Below are 21,902 nucleotides of genomic sequence, written 5' to 3'. Positions count from 1 at the left end.
AGGGCAGCATCAGAGGCGGGACGGGGCAGAGAAGGAGTCTGATTATTCTCCACAGCACCAGCATTTTTACAGCAACAATCCGGGGAAGCCCAGAGGTGCGGCCTGACAAAGATTGGCATTATTCTTTACATTCCGTAGCGAAGCACGGGTATTCCGCTAGTTAACAATATAATGACAGCTCACTTATCAGACAGGCACAGTAAAACATTACCTCATTAAATCGGTTACTGCTTGTGCAGAGATTATATGAATCAGTATTGCTCAGTTCATTAATATAATCATAAAACACCTTTAGATAATGGTATCACAATGTAGCCTTTTCACTACAACAAAAAGCTACATAGATAAAAATACATACTTATCAAAAGCTTACTGGTATATACCTGGAATTAACGATTAGTGCTCAGGTTGTTTGTTATGCTATATGCCAGTGATAGGCAACCTGAAACACTGCGGGGGCAGCATAAGGTGGCCCACTAACCTTCAAATGAGCCAAACAGTACCCTTAATTTCAGCAGTAAATTAATTTGAAGACCTCTATCTATAATAACAAATCAGCAGACCCTTTAAATAAGCAAGTTACAGTACATTATAAGCTACAACAAACAAATAGGACAACAAAGCAGGAAGGAGACAGGGGCTTCATGTGAAAGCCTCAGGGCTGCCAGTTGCCCATCCATACTATACGCTAGCGGTTCCTAACCACGGTCCACAATGCACACCAAGGCAATGTACATATCAGAGTGATGTCCGCACGATGCAACATCGCTTGCATCAGGACCCCGAAGGGGGGGGGGATTGGAGGAGCTGCATGTTGGACCTGCATAGTGTGTACGCACCATAAAAGTCGCGGCTTAAAAAATAGTCATACTTAAAACAGAGGTGTCTTAATTAGTACCTCAGTTATTTTTGTTCAACCATCTGTGCTCAAGTATGGCTATCCCTAAAATCTGGACTTTTTGGGGTATATCTACTAAAGTGTGGGTTTATAGAACTTATCATTTATCTAGCACCTTCTAGAAGATAATAGGTAGAATCTGATTGGTTAATATGGGCAACATCTCCACTTCTATAAATCCATATTTTAGTAAATATACCCCTAAAGCTAAGTACACACTATACAATTATTTGGCCAATTTGCAAATAATTGGGACATCGGCCTGATTTATCGTATAGTGTGTATGAATGATCATTTCGGCGTTTCACCGATAATTCTGGAAAATCTTGCCCACACACGCGAGCGATCAATTTTGCGATCTGTTGTCCTAAACCAAAAATCACAGCCACAATCTCCCAATATCTAGCTGTGTGTGTGCATTCTCAATAATCTGACCATATTTCCTGTTTTCCTGTCACTATGTCATCCACCTTGTGGGCGGACATATGCAAATGCAATGTGATTTGATTGAAAATTGGTAACTGAAAAAAAAATCTTCAAGTGTGTACCACAGATATTGGTGCCTACAATTTCCTGAAAAATTGTCTGATTGTTGGGCCGACCCAAAAAATCTGACAGTGTGTACCTAGCTTTAGTGTGTTTAGTTTGTACTATAGTAAGAAGCTACAGATGTGGCCTCTTACATCATTGCTGCGGTCACACTAAATAGCCCTTAAAGTAGCGCCATGCCGTGGCAGGACTTGGTAGCGCCAAGCATCTTTTTTGCATTTTCACAGCAAAAATGCATCTTAGACAGGACAGGGCGCACAAGCAGTTTCTGCTGATTAAAATGATAATCAGCATACCTATATTCTGTGTGAAATTGCAGTTCTATCTGCATCCGAAATGCCACGTTACAGTGTTTTTCATGAAAACACTGTAGTATAGCATTTTTTATACAAATACGGTCGCAATCACAAACAGAATATAGGCATACTGCATATCATTTTAATCATCAGAAGCTGCTTGTGCATCCAATTACTTGAAGATGCGTCTAAGATGCATTTCCGCAGTAAAAAAAAACACCACAAAAGGAGACGCTCTGCGCGAGTCACACAGCACTCATGTGTAAACACAACTTGTAGCGTATGGAGCAAAGATGTAAGAGGACACATCTGTAGGGTGTGCAGTTCAGGCCCCCTCCCCCTAATATATTGAATATTATGTGTATGTATATACACCTGAAGGCCTGAGACTCCTTCAATCTGGATTGGCACCCCTCCCACCTGTCTGATATTTTGCACAGTCTGTACAGCAAAGCCACACGTAAGATCTTTATGCATTTATAATTATATAGCATGTCAGTTGAGGGTGAATTTTTGGGACGTGGGGCTCCTTGGATTACCCTAGCTATGCTTCGGGGCACCACCATTTATTTTTAACACTTACATCACTCTGTGTTTGTTTTTTATTTATGTAAGTTACTTATTTTTGAACACTAGCTACTTCCACTTACTTAACACTCTGGGGTTGATGTATTAAGCCTGGAAAAGTGATAAGGAAGTGATAAGTGCAGTGATAACGCACCAGCCAATCATTACGGATTTGAAAAAATTACTGGAGCCGATTGGCTGGTGCGTTATCACCTTCCACTTATCACTTCTTTATCCCTGCTCCAGGCTTAATACATCTGCCCCACTGATACTTCACTGGTATCTTTTTTTCTAACACTGAACTGCTCCTTTCACTTACCCAAAACTCTGATACTTCACTGCTATCCTTTGTGTGATGCCCTGGGGTGGTTTGGCTGGGCTGGTTTGGGGGGGTGTCCTGTGCCCTGAAGGTGAACCCATATAATGTTAGGGACCTCCCTTGAACCCCTTTGATGTTAGGGACTTACCTTGATGTTTGATGGGTAGGCTCATAATATTGGGCAATTTTATGCCAAACACATTGTATATGATGTATAATTATTACATTTATTATAATTCTAATGGTTGTATGGTGCATCTGCTCTCTTGTTTCTACGTTATAGTACCAAGTGTCAGCTAGGTAGCACATCCCATTAGAAATAGCTAGGGTGTGCAGTCCAGGCCTCTCCCCCTAATATAATCTTTTCTTGTACCTCTCCCATTATTATCTTTCATTACCTGCTCTGTGCCCTTCTCCTACACTGATGGTTCCCCTTCTCAAATCGTTTGTAAAACAAATAAATGATATTCATATAGACCTACACTGTCCAACCCATTTCTATGTTTACCTGCCAGGTTTGGTGTCTCACCTTGGTATGCTCAACTTTCTTTTGCTGTGATGGGAATTGCTTAGAACTCAGTAAAACTACAGTATTTGATAGAATTAAAAGCAATTTAGACTTAGCATCAGGATGACAAATCTGTGAAGTCTGTACCAAGGAAATACCAATGATTACAGCTCCCAGCTTCTCTGGCACCATCAGCCCTGTGTCTGTATCTATTTTAGACCACGCTCTAACAAGGTCTTGCTATCAGGCTTCTACCAAAGGAATTCATGTGTGACCTTTTAAATATATGAATGTGAAATTAAGCTTCCTAGCAACGGTGCATTTGCAAACTGGTGACTTATTATTTAGAGTGATCTAAATGGGCTGTCGATGCCACTTTTAACACAGACGTATAAAAATCTGAAATGTATTACAAAAAGCAGGCTCACCGCTCATCTGACACAAGAAATCTGACTAGTGATGAGCATCCATCATAAAGGACACACACAGTCATTAGCATGCATCACATGACCTGAGGAACACTGCGGTAATGAGGAACACTGGTTGGGGGTCAAACCAATATTGCTAGAAACAGAAAGTGAAGGAGGAAGGAAATGTGCAGAAGAGACTGGTAATAGAAGCAATGGAATACAATCATTTAATTATTGCTGTACTTCTATTCTACAATAGAAACACTATCAAAATATATATCCAGAAATATACTGCCGCTATGCCTTTGCTGAGCTATCATTAAAACAAAGTGATGTAAATGTGTCTAAAAACTGTAAATCAACACCCATAACAACAATACTGCCCCCCATTAATAGAATGGAGAGGGTCCTGTGCTTGGGTCAGCTGGCATCACGTGTGTTCCCCCCCTACACCACTGACACCTGTCACAGTAACTTCTCTCTGGCGGAGAATGTGAAGTAAGCTCAAGGACATTGTCTATGTACTAAGCCTATGCGAGAGATAAAGTAGATGGAGATAATATACCAGCCAATCAGCTCCCAACTGCCATGTTAGAGGCTGTGTTTTTAAAATGACAGTTATGAGCTGATTGGCTGGTAATTTATCTCTGTCCACTTTGGGTGTAGTATGGAGGGTCGACAGTGTCTATCTACGTCGACCACTATTGGTTGACAGCAACTAGGTCGACAGGGCCTGTAGGTTGAAATGGTCTATGTCGACAGGTCAAAAGGTCGACATGAGTTTTTTATGTTTTTTTGGGTGTCATTTTCTCTGTACAGTGACCCCAATCAGTGCACCGTATCCCCTTGCATGGCTCGTTTCGCTCGCCATGCTTCAGGCAAGGTGCCTCGCTGCGCTTGGCACAATTTACCATTCCCAATCGTAGTCCGCGTAGATCTTAAGTATGAAAAAGTGCAAAAAAAGAAAAAAAAATTGAAAAATTCATGTTGACCTTTTGACCTGTCCACCTAGTACATGTCGACCTAGAAACACTGTGGATCTAGGTTACTGTCGACCGATAGTGGTCGACTTAGAGACCGGATACCGTCCACTTTCTCTCTCTCCAAGGCTTATTTACATAGACCCCTTTGGACCACTGTAGTTAAACTAATGGTGATGGTGGTTCCTGGGAAAATGTAAGATTTCAGAGGAATTTCTGAATAATACATACATTTCTAAGTTAATTATTTTGTCTGTTATCAATCTGAGTTGATTGTGTGCCAGACTACTGTGTCCATAGAGGGGTCTCACACAGTAGTCAGGGTTCACCTGGTGACAGAGCCGGCCCTAGGTATAGGCAAACTGGGCAATTGCCTAGGGCATCTGGTATGCCTAGGGGCATCAGCAGCTTCTGCTGATTAAAATGATATGCGGCATGCCTATATTCTGTGTGTAGCATTTCGTACGCAGATACAGCCACAGTCGCACACAGTATATAGGCATGCCATATATCATTTTAATCAGCAGAAGCTGCTTGTGTATCCTAGCCACATAGCAATGCAAATAAGATGCATTTTCATAAAAAATAGGCACCCGACGTTAGCAGAGCTGCCAGTTGACTCACGCTGGGAACTACATGTGTCATTAAGTGTATTAGGGCATTAATAATGTGTAACATATGTGTAAGGGGCACTATGTGTGTCATAATGTGTATAAGGGCACTAATAATGGGGGTCATTCCGAGTTGTTCGCTCGCAAGCTGCTTTTAGCAGCTTGCACACGCTAAGCCGCCGCCTACTGGGAGTGGATCTTAGCTTCTTAAAATTGCGAACGAAAGATTCGCAATTTTGCGATAAGACATCTCTGTGCAGTTTCTGAGTAGCTCGAGACTTACTCTGCCAGTGCGATCAGTTCAGTGCTTGTCGTTCCTGGTTTGACGTCACAAACACACCCAGCGTTCGCCCATACACTCCTCCGTTTCTCCAGCCACTCCCGCGTTTTTCCCAGAAACTGTAGCGTTTTTTCACACACACCCATAAAACGGCCAGTTTCCGCCCAGAAACACCCACTTCCTGTCAATCACAGTACGATCACCAGAACGAAGAAAAAACCGTGAGTAAAATTCCTAACTGCATAGCAAATTTACTTGGCGCAGTCGCAGTGCGAACATTGCGCATGCGCACTAAGCGGAGAATCGCTGCGATGCGAAGAAATTTACAGAGCGAACAACTCGGAATGACCCCCAATGTGCGGCATATGTGTAAGGCCAAATGTGCACACTGTTCTTATTTAAATTACAGGGGGTAGGAAAACAAAAAAAAGGACTGCTATGGGTGGGGGGTGATGGTGCTGGGAAAGGGGTGCAGGGTCAGAGGCGGAACTAGCGGTGGTGCTAGGGGGCACCAGCCAAAATCTTGCCTAGGGCATCATATTGGTTATGGCCGGCTCTGCCTGGTGACCCCACATGTTCCTTACACTCCCCTGTATCTATAAGTCAGTACAAGAAGAGAGACCAGCTGCAGCTTTACAGGCTGTCCAGTACAACTGTTCTACTGATCTCCCTGTAAAATGTACAATAAAGTAGCATGATATATATACATTTTTGATTTGCAAATTCTTTTTCCCCCTTCTTTTCTTCAAAGGACATTTCCTAACTCCTATTTATGGAATGTGCCCTGGAGTGTGGTTATAGAATAAGTAGAAAGGACAACTGGGTCATTAGGAATACGCCTTGCTGCAGGCTTTCCATATGCTTATACCAAACGCCTCCAAGGCTATGCTAAGTATCTGTTCCCCAGCTTGCCTCCTCACACGAGACACAGACACTAGCAATGTGCTTAAATCTGTAATATGAGCACCCAAGTGGCTAAAGCAGAACCCGTTCCCAAGTCAAAAAACGCCTAAACCCCAGAGTTCTTTCTCCTAGTGAAGTGAATGTCAGGTGCTCTTGGCTTAATGTGCACTGTGAGCATTAATTACACCTTCAATATACAATTCCCAGAGCCTCTAGCTTATTAAACCCCGGACTCTTTATGGTGTATGAGTTAGTGCTCTACTGCTCTCACACAACAGGCGGCCACTTTTCCTTGTTTGTCTGAGACAAGATGGCTGCCACAGTACAATTACACCAACACCTACCAGTATGCTTTGGGACAGGAAGTAGCAATCTCAGACTGTAAGGGAAAGAGAGTGCGAGAGTAAAGTAAAGAAAGGGGTTTGTTTCAAAATGGAAAGCTTTACTGGTCATGTATAGGCTTTTCTAATCTGGCGGGTCTAAAAGGAGTCAAAGGATCCAAAATAAGTGGTCCTATTCCCCCCGGGGGCTCCACTCTGTTTCCAGACTGCTACAGGCGTTCGGCACCTGCCCGTGAAAGGTTTAAGAGCACTGATCTGAAGCTGAATTTTCTATCTGGCACCAGACCCCACATTAAGTCCAACTTTAGTTAGTGCAATATTCTGGTTGACCTACAGAAGGAAGACAGTGCTGCCATTTAAAGGCAATTGGGGCATCTGAATATTTCTACCCGATTATATATGTGCACATACCAGTATTGTGAACGCTAGCAATCAAGTGTACAGTCTCAGACCTACCAACATTGTCGTTGAACCAATCAGGACAAGGCATGTACGCTGTGCACACGAGGGGCATGGGACACGCCACACTGAGGTGTGCCGAATGCTGCTAATGCACCAGGCCGTCTTCCCATCCCTCATACATAAAACCACCCTTGCACTGTCCATGGCGAGCTTCAAAATTCCAACATTCCCAGCAGTCAGGACAAGGGTCCTGTCAGTACAGGGGGTCAGCCTCCGCACATAGAGACCAAAACCAGGCAGTTGCAATGTATGCAGTATATTGCTATTGTAAAGAACGGGGACACAGTGATCATATCTTAATATAAACAGTGTTGTATTGCCCTTTCATTGCATATATACATGTTTTACGTTGTCTTTATTATTAAGAATTTGATTGTATTGGTCCCTGTTGTTCAATGTGATCTACTTAATAAAATACAATAAAAAAAAAAAAAAGATAATACATTTATATAAACAATGTACCTGGATGAGAGAGGAAGGTGCCAGGGAAGAGGGTATCATGGCAGTGAAGTGCACTACAAGGGGTGAACAACGGTCATTTACTCTGACACTAATAAGTAAACCATACCCCTTTTTAGTGGCTTACATGCGAGTCCATCACAATCACAGAACCACAGGCACAGAGCACTACGCAGTCACACAGCGGCATAGGCGTGCGCAGCACATTTTATTAGGGGGTGCACGATTGGAGGGGCGTGTCTAGAATCGCCTATTGGGAGTGACTAACACCGCCTATTGGGAGATAGAGGGAGAGAGAGGAGCGGAGACGGAGAGAGAGAGAGAGACCGGGAGGGGGAGATGGAGAGGTGGTAGACAGAGAGAGAGCGAGAGGGGGTAGACAGAGAGAGTGGAGGTAGACAGAGAGAGAAGGGGTAGACAGCGAGAGACAGGGAGAGACGGAGCGAAGGATAGAGAGAGCGGTGAAGGAAAAAAGGTGCAGGGGAAGAGAGACACACAGAGGGAGAGAGAGAGAGGGGGGTGGAGATGGAGAGAGAGGCAGAGGGGGGAGTCAGAGAGAGAGACACACACACACAGGAGATTTGAGAGGGAGAGCAGTGGAGAAGGAGAAACGGGGGCAGAGAGAGAGAAGCAGAGATGGAGAGAGAGACAGAGAGGGGGAGACAGAGAGAGAGGCATAGAAGAGGAATTATATTAGGGAATAGGAGAGAGTGATGGAGAGAGAGGGAGAGAGATAGGGGTGAAGAGGAAGGAAGAGTGGTGCAGGGGAACAGAGAGAGACATGAGATGGAGAGAGAGGGGCGTAGAGGGAGAGACAGAAGTAGAGAGAGGGTATAGACAGAGAGAGATACAGAGGGGGAGAGGGGGGCAGAGAAAGAGACAGGGAAGTGGGAAATAGAGGTGGGGGGGATAGAGAGAGAGGGTGGTGGTGAAGAGAGAGATAGAGGGGGGCCGAGGGAGAAATAAGAGAGGGAGGGCAGAGGGAGAGAGAGAGAGAGGATGGGGCAAGAGAGACTGGGAACTGAAGGGGAAAGAGAGAGAGAGGGGGCCGATGGAGAGACAAAGATGCTGAGCAGCACTTGAACAGATCTAGGATTGTGTTTCTCCTACCTGGACAATCAAGAGACAGAGAGAGAGGCATAGAAGAGGAATTATATTAGGGAATAGGAGAGAGTGATGGAGAGAGAGGGAGAGAGATAGGGGTGAAGAGGAAGGAAGAGTGGTGCAGGGGAACAGAGAGAGACATGAGATGGAGAGAGAGGGGCGTAGAGGGAGAGACAGAAGTAGAGAGAGGGTATAGACAGAGAGAGATACAGAGGGGGAGAGGGGGGCAGAGAAAGAGACAGGGAAGTGGGAAATAGAGGTGGGGGGGATAGAGAGAGAGGGTGGTGGTGAAGAGAGAGATAGAGGGGGGCCGAGGGAGAAATAAGAGAGGGAGGGCAGAGGGAGAGAGAGAGAGAGGATGGGGCAAGAGAGACTGGGAACTGAAGGGGAAAGAGAGAGAGAGGGGGCCGATGGAGAGACAAAGATGCTGAGCAGCACTTGAACAGATCTAGGATTGTGTTTCTCCTACCTGGACAATCAAGTGCTGCTACACATCGTGATGGTCAGCGCCTTTGCTTCCCTCCAATGGACGTTTTGGAGCTGGGAACATCAGGGCATGTGGAGAAGTATGAAAGGGGAGGAGCTGAGAGATCAACCCCTCCTCCCCCCACCAGCTGGGGAGTCCCACAGAGGCAGCATTACGGAATATGGGGGAGGAGCTGAGAGAGCGGCCACTCCCTTCCCCTCCGGCCAGCTAGTCCCACACAGGCATCATTATTGACTCTGGGGGGAGGGGCTGAGAGCACGGCTCCTCCTCCCCCGCCCGGCCGGGACCTGAGCATTGCAGCAGCCGCGTTGCTGTACTTGCCTAAGACTCTGGGGGAGAGGTAGCGGGCGGCGCAGCAGCATAACATGAGTCAATGTGACTCATTGTAATGCCGGCGCTGTGGCAGGAACAGGAATGAGCAGCGTGCTGCAGACATGGCATGTGGGGGGTGCCGGACATTAGGGGGTGCCTGTGCGCACCAGGCACCCCCCGTGCGCACGCCAATGCACAGCGGATTACAGCCTATCACATTCTGTTTTATTACAGGAACCTTTGCCATTTGTGAAGACTCATGAAGACATTTGGCAGAACATCAGCTGATCTTATTGCCCAGATGACTGACCAATAAATGGCCATAAATAAGGAACTGGCATCACTGGTAAAGTGTCTGAGCTGATACACAAAGCAGTATTTCCACCTGTTCTCATGTAGAACTGTGCTCCCACAGAGGAGATTTTAGTGGGGAGATGAATCAAGCTTTGGATAGTGATAAAGTGAAGAGGTTACCCAATTCAGCCAATCTGCTTAGAGCTGTCATTTCATAGACTGTGCTAGATAAATCACAGTTTGCTGATTAGTTGCTTTGGGTAACTTCTCCACTGTATCACTCTCCAAGGCTTGATACATCTACCCCCTATAACATTTACCTTCTCACACATGCTACTTTATTATATCGTGCAGTTTTTCTAGGACATTAATTGTGAATGTGTTCAAGCAAAAGGTACACTTAAGGGGGGTACACACTGAGAGATCCGTGCTTAAATTCTAAGCATCTGACTAGATTGCTTAGAAATTAAGCACGGATCTCTCCGTGTGTATGCCCATAGCGATAGCCGCGCATCGCTATTGCTGACTCTAGATTTGGCATCCAAATCTACTTAGATCGCTCAATTCACCATTGAGTAAAATGAGTGCCCCCCCCCCCCTCGCTCAGAACACATTGCGCTGAGTGCTGAGCAGGGGGGAGAGATGTGTGCTGAGCGGTCTGTGCTAGATCGCTCAGCACACACCTCCCCCATGTGTACGGGGCTTTAAGGGCCGTACTGACAGGGAGATTTCCCCAGAGATGTGTACTGAGCGGTCTAGCACAGACCCCTTTACTCACTGGAAAGAATCGTGGATAGATTTTCAATTGGCTATGTACGATATATCATTAAACCCCTTTGTTTGTAGGATTGTTTGGTAATCAGCAGCGATTAGATAGAAGCAAATTGAAATGCTAAAATTTAACATGTTAAATAATTCAATCAATCACATTAAAAACCAAAAGGATCGTAAGACAGCCCTTATTTATAGCAAAAAAAATTAAACCAAAAGAAGGCATAAGCCTAACACCTGTAGTAGTGTTGTATGACATAAGCGGTAATGTGTCAGACTTATTATTATTATTTTTTATCTATCTATCTAATCTTCCCATAAAAACCAAACGACAGAACATACTTGACTAGCTCAGCACTTATCTAAGATAACACAACACAAAAGAATATCTGGACTTTAACCAGGAAAATGATTCAGTAGAAGGGAAAACAAAGAAGGAAGTTTATTTTATTTTCACAGCAGGTAGTATAAATGAACCTGTTAACCCGTCACATGTAAAAGACAGCCGCTATCTTGTTGTGTGTTGCCAATGTAACTATAGTATAAAGGCAGAAAGTAACACAAGTAATGGACACCTGTATTACAGGGCAGACTTACTTTATATTCTTGCCCTGCTTTACTCTGCAGAGCAGAAGAGACATTGAGACAGACGGACTGGATTTTACGGAACAGTCCTGGTTTTGAGCCGTGCTGTACAACCCCTTCCACCTTCAGCGTCATCTGCTGGTTGCTCTGCACAGCTATGGGCTCCGTGGGATTGCGTGGTGATGGGGAAAGGGCAAGCTAAACCAGGAGAAAGAATCTGCAGTTTAGTGTTCTGTACATATAAAGTATTAAACATGCAATATCTCAGAGTACTGTATAAAAAGACGTTAATGGTTATGTTATCGACAATACTGTCCTACCCCTCTTTAGTTCGGTACTCTGCATGTCTATTCCCACTGTATAAATTCCCTTTTACTATTACTACTTTGTGAGGGTTTTTTTTTAACAATATTAATGAGAATAGAGCCTGTTAATCCTGGTTTAATAAAAGTGATCCTCAGAGCACCCTAAAGGGGGAGGGGTTACACACGGAGAGATTTTTGCTTAATTTCTAATAAATCTGACTAGACTGCATAGAAAAGAAGCACACATTGCTCCGTGTGTATAGCCCATAGCGATAGCGATGCACGGCCCTGCGTGACGCTATCGCTGACTCTAGATTGGCCTGCATGCATGCCAAATCTAGTCAGATCGCTCACTTCACTTTGTGAAGTAAGCGGTTCAGTCCTTTCCTCGCTTAGCACACATCGCTCTGTGTGCTGAGCGTTCTGTGCTAGATTGCTCAGCACACATCTGTGTGTACCTCGCTTTAAGGGGGTACACACGGAGCGATAATCTAAGCAATCTGACTAGACTGCTTAGCTTTTCAGCAAGATCGCTCCGCGTGTAGCCCTAACAGCGACAGCGATGCGCAGCCCCGCGCATCGCTATAGCTGGTGCTAGATTGGCCTGCATGCACTGGTCGCTCACTCCCCCCGCGGGATCTGTGCTGAGCGGCGGGAGAGATGTGTGCTGAGCGGTTCACTCAGCACACATCTCTCCTGCATCGGCCCGTCTATATGGGCCTTTACAGTCCAGATTTTAAGGATATCTATGCTTGTGCACAGATGATATAATCAAACCTACTAAAGTACTAATTAAGCCATTGTGCGTAATCCTAGTTATCCTTAAAACCTGGACTGTTAGGATGCCTTGAGGACAGCATTTGGGAACCACTGCTCTAAGGCCCTCATTCCGAGTTGTTCGCTCGCTGCTAATTTTAGCAGAATTGCTAATAGGCTAAAATCCGGCAGTTCTGCGCATGCGTATGCACAGCAGGGCGCACACGTTAAGCAATTTTACACAAAACTATGCTATTTTACTCACGGGCGAACTAAGCTTTTCAATCGCTCTGCTGATCATAGTCTGATTGACCGGAAGTGGGTGTTTCTGGGCGGAAACTGGTCGTTTTCAGGGAGTGTGCTAAAAAACGCAGGCGTGCCAGGTAAAAACGCAGGAGTGGCTGGCCGGACGCTGGGCGTGTTTGTGACGTCAAACCAGGAACTAAACGGACTGATGTGATCGCAATCTGGGAGTAGGTCTGGAGCTACTCAGAAACTGCAAGGAAATTGCTTTCGTTATCAATTCTGCTGTTAATAGCAGAATTGCTAATCTTTCGTTAGCAATTCTACTATGCTAAGATACACTCCCAGAGGGCGGCTGTTATGAGCCACGGCTGTGGCTCATTCCTGTTTTGCAGTTTTGTTCTGTATTTCATGTTATACTTCTGTTTATGTTCCCCGTGGGTGTCATGGGGTGCTCGGAGCTCACCCTTAAGGAGGGGATACTGTTATGAACCACAGGTAGTGGTTCATTCCTATTTTATGTTTATAAAGTTGTCTTGCATGCCAGGATTTCCCGTTGCTCTGTTTTAGAATACTCTTGTCTGCTGCCGCTGGTGAGTCTGTGTAATTGCAGCTTGTTCCCATGTGTTCAGCCTCACCTGGCTGCTAATTGCATCTTGTCAGTTTAGAGTCATGCAACAGGGCAGCTGCATGGGATTATTAATTAGGCCTCTCTGTTATATGCTGGCTGTTTGCAATTCACAGATGCTGGTGATATTCCTTGGTTTGCAGTCTGCTTGAAGTTTGAGCTGGTTCCTGTCAGTCCCTGTGTTGATTCCTGTGTCAGTCCCTGTGTCGATTCCTGTGTCTGATCCCGTGTCCTGCTGTGAGGCGTTCCTGCCCTGAGTTCCAGTGGCTTTGCCTGTCCCTGGTCAAGTCTTCTGGCTTCCTGGTGTCCACCGGTCTGTGGTTTGGGATTCTGCCTGTCCTCCAGTTCTGAGAGTCAGTGTCGGCAGCATTAGAAGTTCCTCAGTATGTTCACAGGCTCACTTATTCTTCCCAATTCATGTCCGTCATTTTGCATATAAAACAAGGGAGTAGGGAAAAGAATATAGTGTAATACAATTTTTAATGATACAGAAAAAGTACAAACAACATTTAAAATTCAGCGATCTGTATAAAAGGCATATCTGACAGGTAGGCTTCTCAATCAGAAGTAGATACAATGGAGGTTTTACCAGATTTGATGGAACTGTGGTTTAGACAGGAAGGAAGTGAGCAAGCCCCACAGGGGTGAAACATGTTTTCCATTCCAATGGGTCCTGTTTTGTCCAACTGCAAGTGATTCACTCCTAGCCTCAGGTCAGATCATTCCATCCTGCCATTTTGGGCTAATTTTTGCCCAGCTGTCATAGAAATTGTATCTATATCCGTGCAGCTTCATTTATGCCTTTTTCCAGGCTTATGCATCTTAGTTTATTGCATCAGGATTAAAAACTGCATTTTATAGGAAAGAAATACTGCATTCTTCTTTGACTTTCCTCCTGCAGATCCTGTTGTCATATTGCTGCATGGGTTATATGAGAATTTCATGTCTATTTCCCTATATCCTAATGATTATAACAGCTCCAATTCACACAAAGTGTTTCTAATGACACCCATGTCACTAGTGATTATTTCATTGCATATACCAGCACTATTTATCTGCTTTTTGTGTGGCTTCATTTATGCCTTTTTCCAGGCTTATGCATCTTAGTTTATTGCATCAGGATTAAAAACTGCATTTTATAGGAAAGAAATACTGCATTCTTCTTTGACTTTCCTCCTGCAGATCCTGTTGTCATATTGCTGCATGGGTTATATGAGAATTTCATGTCTATTTCCCTATATCCTAATGATTATAACAGCTCCAATTCACACAAAGTGTTTCTAATGACACCCATGTCACTAGTGATTATTTCATTGCATATACCAGCACTATTTATCTGCTTTTTGTGTGGCTTCATTTATGCCTTTTTCCAGGCTTATGCATCTTAGTTTATTGCATCAGGATTAAAAACTGCATTTTATAGGAAAGAAATACTGCATTCTTCTTTGACTTTCCTCCTGCAGATCCTGTTGTCATATTGCTGCATGGGTTATATGAGAATTTCATGTCTATTTCCCTATATCCTAATGATTATAACAGCTCCAATTCACACAAAGTGTTTCTAATGACACCCATGTCACTAGTGATTATTTCATTGCATATACCAGTACTATTTATTTGTATCTACAATTATCTTTGACATATTTTCTGTTCCTTACACCAGTACCAATGTACACATATATATAAAAAAATTTCTTGATCCGTGTTTCCTTATCCATTTGTATCTATACGGACGGGTAATTTTTATCACCCGTTCCTAATAACTACAGCCTAATTGATCTCCATTTTCCTTTTTAGGGTTTTTTTCATAAATCTATATATCTTCGTTTTTTTCATAAATCTATATATCTTCCTTTTTCGTGGACTCTCATTTGTGATCCAGGGACACAATACCACCGGTGTGGGACTTGATGTCTCCTGCCTAACACAAAAAGCAGATCCACACTGTATCTATAAGACCCAGCTAATTATCCCCCCCTATATAGGTGCACTCTCATTGGACGTCTGACCAAATCCTTCTACTATCAAACCACACTGCTAATGCCCGATCTCGTCCGATCTTGGAAGCGAAAACAGTGTGGGCTGAGTTAGTACCTGAGGTGGAGACTCACAGGGAATACTCAGTGTTGTAGAACATCAATCATTGCATATGATGTGTGGTATGTGACTCCAACAGCAGCATCACCATTTGTTCCTATCCTTTTCTTTCTTTACCCTGGTATATCCTTTGATTTGTTTCTATCATTACTCATTGCCATAATAGCTGTTATTCCTTCATTAGGATTATGACAGAATCTAAAATCAATTGACTTAATTGATCTCATTAACACAGATCATCTGTACTGGCCGGGTGAGAAAGGGTTTATGACTTGCAGTGTCTCTACCCCTCTCCATCTCATTTCCTGAGGCAGGACCAGAACATTTTTATCTGGGATCATTCACATCTCCTCAACCAGGGGCAATTATATTCTTAATATTTCCAAATAAATTTTGTTTTATCTGCTGACTAATCAACCTAGTGTTATTCATTCTAGTTATTTAACTACCATTAATGAGTGCGCCCACACAAGAGCCTTCTTCTTTCTCCCTTTTGTTTATGCATATGTCACTGGCTCTGGGCGCACCCCCAAACTGGACATTATATTAAAGATCTTACTTGAAAATTGTCCAAATTTGGTTTTTCTGTAATCAAAAACTATTTTTAGACCGGTGCCGGGTCGCCCCCTTTGTGTAACAATGGAGGTTTTACCAGATTTGATGGAACTGTGGTTTAGACAGTTCAAAACAGCATATGGGTATGGTGGGGATCCCAAAAAGCGTCACTCATAATTATCCCAGCTGCAGTTCAAGTACCGGTTCTCCTTCAGTATACTGGAATTGAGATGCCTCCTTCACCAACGCGTTTCTTCCCCTACTTGTGATTCTGTGAGGAAGCCTGCAAAGTATGCACTGCTGAGTTTGAGAACCTGTGATCTAGACTGATGCACTACTTCCGCTATACGCCAGTCTTTGGGAACCATACCTGATATTACTGAATCCTTAAAGATCAAAAATAGCGGCTTTGCAAGTTCAGAATGAAGCTCCATTAGAACCCATCGGGACCTGGTGACTTATTAATCTTTAAATGTTTTGACACCTTGACAAAGACCCCAGTAGGGGAAGAAACGCGTTGGTGAAGGAGGCATCTCAATTCCAGTATACTGAAGGAGAACCGGTACTTGAACTGCAGCTGGGATAATTATGAGTGACGCTTTTTGGGATCCCCACCATACCCATATGCTGTTTTGAACTGTCTAAACCACAGTTCCATCAAATCTGGTAAAACCTCCATTGTATCTACTTCTGATTGAGAAGCCTACCTGTCAGATATGCCTTTTATACAGATCGCTGAATTTTAAATGTTGTTTGTACTTTTTCTGTATCATTAAAAATTGTATTACACTATATTCTTTTCCCTACTCCCTTGTTTTATATGCAAAATGACGGACATGAATTGGGAAGAATAAGTGAGCCTGTGAACATACTGAAGCGCTAGTTAAGTGGTTATCTCAATTTCTTGTTTACGTTTGCACTGTTGGTGAGGGGTTTAAGGACACCTCTAGGAGTTAACCTGTGACGGGCTGCTTCCTGCGCACGACAAAATCTTTTCACCCTTCTTTTTTGGTATATTAGAAGTTCCTGTCCGTTTGCCAGTATTCGTACCGGTTCCGTGAGTAGCGGCTCTCCCGCGTCCGTTGGCCTAGGCCGCTGTATTCCATTATTGTTTCTGTCCCTGGTGTTTTGCAGAGGGTTCTGCTTGTGCTGTCACCGCCGGTACGCAAAGGTATTGTGTCGGCGTGTGATCAGCATTTCCTTTGTTGTTCTTTTCCTTTGGCGGTTTCTCCGCACATACTTTAGGTTTTTAGTTAGCTTGTTGCCCCTGGCCTGTTTGCTTAGTTAGAGGTCCTCTTGTTATCATTCTGCCTCGGATTTCCCTTTGTCTCTCATTAAGACCGGGGGGCACCGGAGTTGGGCAGACATAATCCGCCCTTCAAACGTGGCTGCCAAGGGCTCAAGAAACCATAGTCTCGCAAGGGATTTCCGATAGCACGGGTGAGACAACAGAGTTAGGGCGCCAGGGGCTATTCCCTTTCCATTCCCCTTTCCCAGCGTTACGTCCTAGTGCTCTGGACTCACTTCATGAACATCTCCCTTGTTCTGAGCACCAGGAACCTAACAGCGGCGGCCTAGAGTGTGCAATGCTGCTAAAAGTAGCTAGCGAGCGAACAACTCGGAATGAGGGCCTAAGTACAAGAGACATCAGTTGTGCACTTTGTGCAATCCCAAAAATACTGGTTCACCCAACAACACTACTACCACTTAGAGGCAGGTGGCACTTAAAAATAAAATAGGTAAAAAAATATTTCATGACAAATGTCTTTCTGGCGGTGAGAGCACAGAAATGCAGTACAAGCTGAGCCTATAAAAGGTGACGTGAAACGCACCTCTCAGTAAGTAACCAACAGCAGTCATCAGTGTAACAGTAGCGTAAGGCCTTCTCTCAAGTATGTGACCTGACAGGCAGTGTCCTCAGGGACTACACTGCCAGGAAACTAGCTGGTGGCCATGTTTCTGTGGAGTCAGGACATTTTATCTTCAAACATTGCACACCCAGCTCATTAAAAGAGATGACCAGCTAGGAACCTGCTTTCATATTTTCTCTGTTTATTTCATTAAGCTGGTTAAGAGAAACCAAATGTATAGAATATAAGTGTGTTGCCAATGAACAGCTATATAAAAAGCAGCAGCCATTAATTACTACAAGTAAAATTACGATTTGTAATTAGAAGTTATATTAATTGGTAAACAGCATTTTGAGAAAATTAGGCTTTGTTATATGTTAAAACCAAACTGCAATCTCTTTGCAGCCACAATCCCAGCACAACAGCGCCACCATGTACAGGCATGGCTGTAAAGTGCACTGCACATTTTCACATCATACATGAATCATATTTAGTTACACCTGACATTAATTTTCACTATTCAACAAATCTAGGTTTCATAACTGCTGCTCTCGGACACCCCAATGAGGATTTCTTTAACACTCCATTTAAGTGCAGTTAGTTTAACAAGCAATCTTTACACCTCAATACAGTACTGGTAAATGAGGGCAGATTCAATTAAGACATGCTACTACCAGAACAGCTATGGGCAACCTCTCATGTTGGGTGCGAGGGCTGATTTCTGGATGTGTGCGCAGAATCAGCTTCCCATAATGGCCCGAGTGGAACTGAACGTTCACATTAATGAGACATATTTATAATTTCATTTGTATCCCGTTTTTATGCTTTTCAAGGGTATAAAAACCGAATGAAACCTGTAAAAGTGAAACAATGAAAAGAATTTTCCATGTTCAGGTGACTTTGTTACATTGTAAGTGACCATGCAGCAACATCTGCTTACCACACACAACTCCCATCTGTATAACAGGATCATCAGTAATACCCTGCATTACATCTTACAGAAAAGGGTTCAACTTTTATTATTATGGCCTTAAGAAATAAAAAATCCTTCTGTCATTTTGCCATAGAGGTGACGTTTTCCAGCAGCGGTAGATAATGGGGTGGGAAAAAATAATTCACAAATGTAATGCTTCTGCTAACTAACCCAGAGTACTCTTCATTCAGTGCGTGGGCTGGAGAGGCTTTTGATCAAAATCATTATTTTCCATCTCCATGTGGTTATAGGAGGGACAAATTGCTTTTTATCTCTCCTGGAAAATATGCGGCTTGCTTCGACGCATTAACATATATAGAGAACGTTCTAAGGACCTCTCTTCTGCACAGCGTTTCAGGCACAGGCTCTGTACAGCACAAAGAACACTTGCAACCCACTTACCTTGATACTTGTAGATTGCAGTTTCTGGAAAAAATATCTCTGAAAAGAGAGAGGCACCTTCAGGAGGTTGATGGCAGCGTTACACAGGCAGGAGGTGTGCTGCAAAACAGAGGGTTCTCATAATGATATGCCACCAAGTAGCAAGGAGGAAACAGAATTATATGAGTCTTACACTGAATGTCTACTAAAGTCCCAAAATGAAATTTTCAGCTATGAGCCATAAAGGTAAAATACATTGATCGGGATCAGCATGATTTCCTGACTTGTGGGAACCCGGCGGTCAAATACAGACGCTGAAATCCTGACAGACGGAATCCCAACCTCAAGCGCTGTCTCGCGGGATCGCTGCGCTTCAGGCCTGTTGGCGACCGAAGGTTCTATTCCCTCTCGGGTAGTTGCGTGGACCACCACCCAAGACGGGTTTCTGCCCAGTGGTCGGGATTTCGGCGTCAGGATCCCGACAGTCGGTAATATGACTGCGTACCCATTGATCAGTGATGTCGGGACTATCCTCCAGAGTTCTGATAATCACCAATAACAGCCCATTCCATTTAGTGGCAGCTCCTCACACCTCTTCAAGGCAGTACCCTTATAGGGTTCTGACCCAGGTCAAAAAAGCTGGGACTGCAGTCAGTAGAGAGGTTGCTACATCTCTGGCCCTGCTCCTGTTTATGATTGCATTTGTAAAGAACAAGGGGTTTATTTATTAAGAAGCGATTTATCAAGTAATGATTTACCAATATCTGCAATTCTGACTACGGAATTTAAAACAGCAATTTATGCAGTACAAAATAAACCCCAGGGTCTTCCGGTCTGCCAGTAGGCTCATTTCCCCCACTGCATTTCATAAGGCAGGCTCAGGTTTTAAAGAATTGCCAAGGAAATGTAAATTTTTCAATATCAACTACACGATCAAAAAGGTTTGTGTTTCTGCAGAAAGCGTATAGAACATAATCTGCGTTATCAGAAATGATGGCATTGGTGGGACTGCTTTTGGATCGATATAGAAAGAGCAGATGATGTATACTGGCGTGTACATTCTTCTATTCCTGTATCATCATTTATTTTCAAGGGTTTTTTAGAAGCTAAGTATGAGCATAGAACAACTACCCTCCCTTTAAAAACCTGCACAATGTCTATCCCAACCACCTGCTGACCCACTACTGCATTTCAGCTAGCATGTCTTGAACCTAGCACCCCAATGCTATGCCTGCAATCCTGGTCCTAAGTAAGCCGTCTGGAGGAACCAGCAAATTTCACAAGTATAGACGTTCTGCAGCATGTAAACCAAATACACAGAAGTACGGTGATGGAGTCTGGTGGTGCCAGGGACTACTCTACAACAACAGATGCACAGTTTCCACTTACAGTCAGCAAGTGTCTGGTGGCTGAGGGGGAGATGTACTAAGCAGTGAAAAGAGTAGAGAAGTGAGCCTGTGGTGAAGTTGCCCATGGCAACCAATCAGCATTGAAGTAACATTTATAATTTGCATACTTTCAAATTATATAGGTTGCCAAGGGCAACGTCTCCACTGGCTCATTTCTCTACTCTTATAACTGCTCAGTACATATCCCTAAGTGATACAGGTGGTCAGTAATGGCAGGTTACTGACAATATAAGGAACTACAAGACGAATCTTTGAAACCACTGATGGAAGCAGGCCAGGGTGGCAGAGTAATCTCATGCTGGAGAAATATCAAACTTTGGAGACAGATAAAGTACCAACCAATCAGCTCCTGGCATTTTTCAAACACAGCCTGTAATATGGCAGATGCTGACTGGCTGGTACTTTATCTCTCTCCACTTTATCACTCTGCAAGATTCGATTCATAACCCCAAATTCCCCCATAGATGCCCTTTCACATATATGGATGTGATGTAGTTATGTGACCAGCGGTCAGACCGCCGGCTACATCACCTCCCCCTACATCCCGCCCCATCACAATCCCGACGGTTCGCATGCCGGCCAGCAGGGACTATTCCCACTAGTGAGTGTCCACAAAACCCATAGAGTGGGAATTGAACCCATGGCGACCGCCACCGAGCCCGCAAGGGGCTTGCTACGCTCGCCCCTGCCGGCATTCTGCGGCCGGGATCCCGGCGTTGGGATGTTGACAGTCGGGATCCCGAACACTGGCAACATGATAAACACCCATATGGATATGTGAGTCTATGTTAGATAGGTGCACTCACTGTATCAGTGTTTAAGTAAACAGTGTTATATGTTGATAAATGGTACTTTTGGGCTTCCTCTTTGCGTTAGGAGAGGGTGAAGGCTATACCTTGGCAACCACATTCTTTTGTTGAAAGAACAAAAAAAAAATCCAAATGAGGTCTTCTTGGGTACATGAGGGCAGGAGGTCACTATCCACTGACCCAGCCAATTCTAGTTCTGACTGTGTAGTGCAGTACATTCTCTGAATGGCCTCACTTCACCCTCCAGCACTGGACCATGTTTATAAGGGTTCACTACGGCTGGCCGGCGGTCGGGCTCCCAGCGACCAGCATACCGGCGCCGGGAGCCCGACCGCCGGCTTACCGACAGTGTGGCGAGCGCAAATGAGCCCCTTGCGGGCTCGCTGCGCTCGCCACGCTACGGGCACGGTGGCGCGCTACACTATTTTATTCTCCCTCTATGGGGGTCGTGGACCCCCACGAGGGAAAATAAGTGTCGGTATGCCGGCTGTCGGGCTCCCGGCGCCGGTATACTGAGCGCCGGGAGCCCGACCGCCGGCATACAGAAGACCACCCGTTTATAAATATCACACCACCCAGAACAAGCTATTAAAGGTGTCAATGGAGGAAGCCTAATGTTGGAAATTACGGTTCTACAGTTATGGACATCACAGCGGTGCGCAGCTGACAGCTGCAAGTGATGAGTGCCCGATAGCTGAGCCGCACAACCAGGAGTGGTCAGTATTGGCAGGTTACTGATAAGTGAAGTCCCATGGCAGAG

General features: G+C 44.4%; 1 protein-coding gene across 2 annotated transcripts in view; it reads right to left on the bottom strand.

Annotated features, from left to right (window-relative positions):
* The window catches only part of INTS7 (integrator complex subunit 7), a 154,196-nt gene that overhangs the window by 1,119 nt on the left and 131,175 nt on the right, over nucleotides 1–21,902 (bottom strand). For both annotated transcript variants that reach the window (XM_063918247.1, XM_063918246.1), the window contains 2 exons: nucleotides 18,946–19,044; nucleotides 11,149–11,334 (listed from right to left, as the gene is read on the bottom strand). In XM_063918247.1, coding sequence (XP_063774317.1) covers nucleotides 11,149–11,334; nucleotides 18,946–19,044 — 285 coding nt within the window. The remainder of the gene's footprint in view (nucleotides 1–11,148; nucleotides 11,335–18,945; nucleotides 19,045–21,902) is intronic.

Source organism: Pseudophryne corroboree, chromosome 4 (genome assembly GCF_028390025.1).
Source record: "Pseudophryne corroboree isolate aPseCor3 chromosome 4, aPseCor3.hap2, whole genome shotgun sequence".
NCBI classification, from domain to species: domain Eukaryota; kingdom Metazoa; phylum Chordata; class Amphibia; order Anura; family Myobatrachidae; genus Pseudophryne; species Pseudophryne corroboree.
Note: the sequence above shows the minus strand (reverse complement) of the source record. Positions and strands in the feature narration are given on the sequence as shown.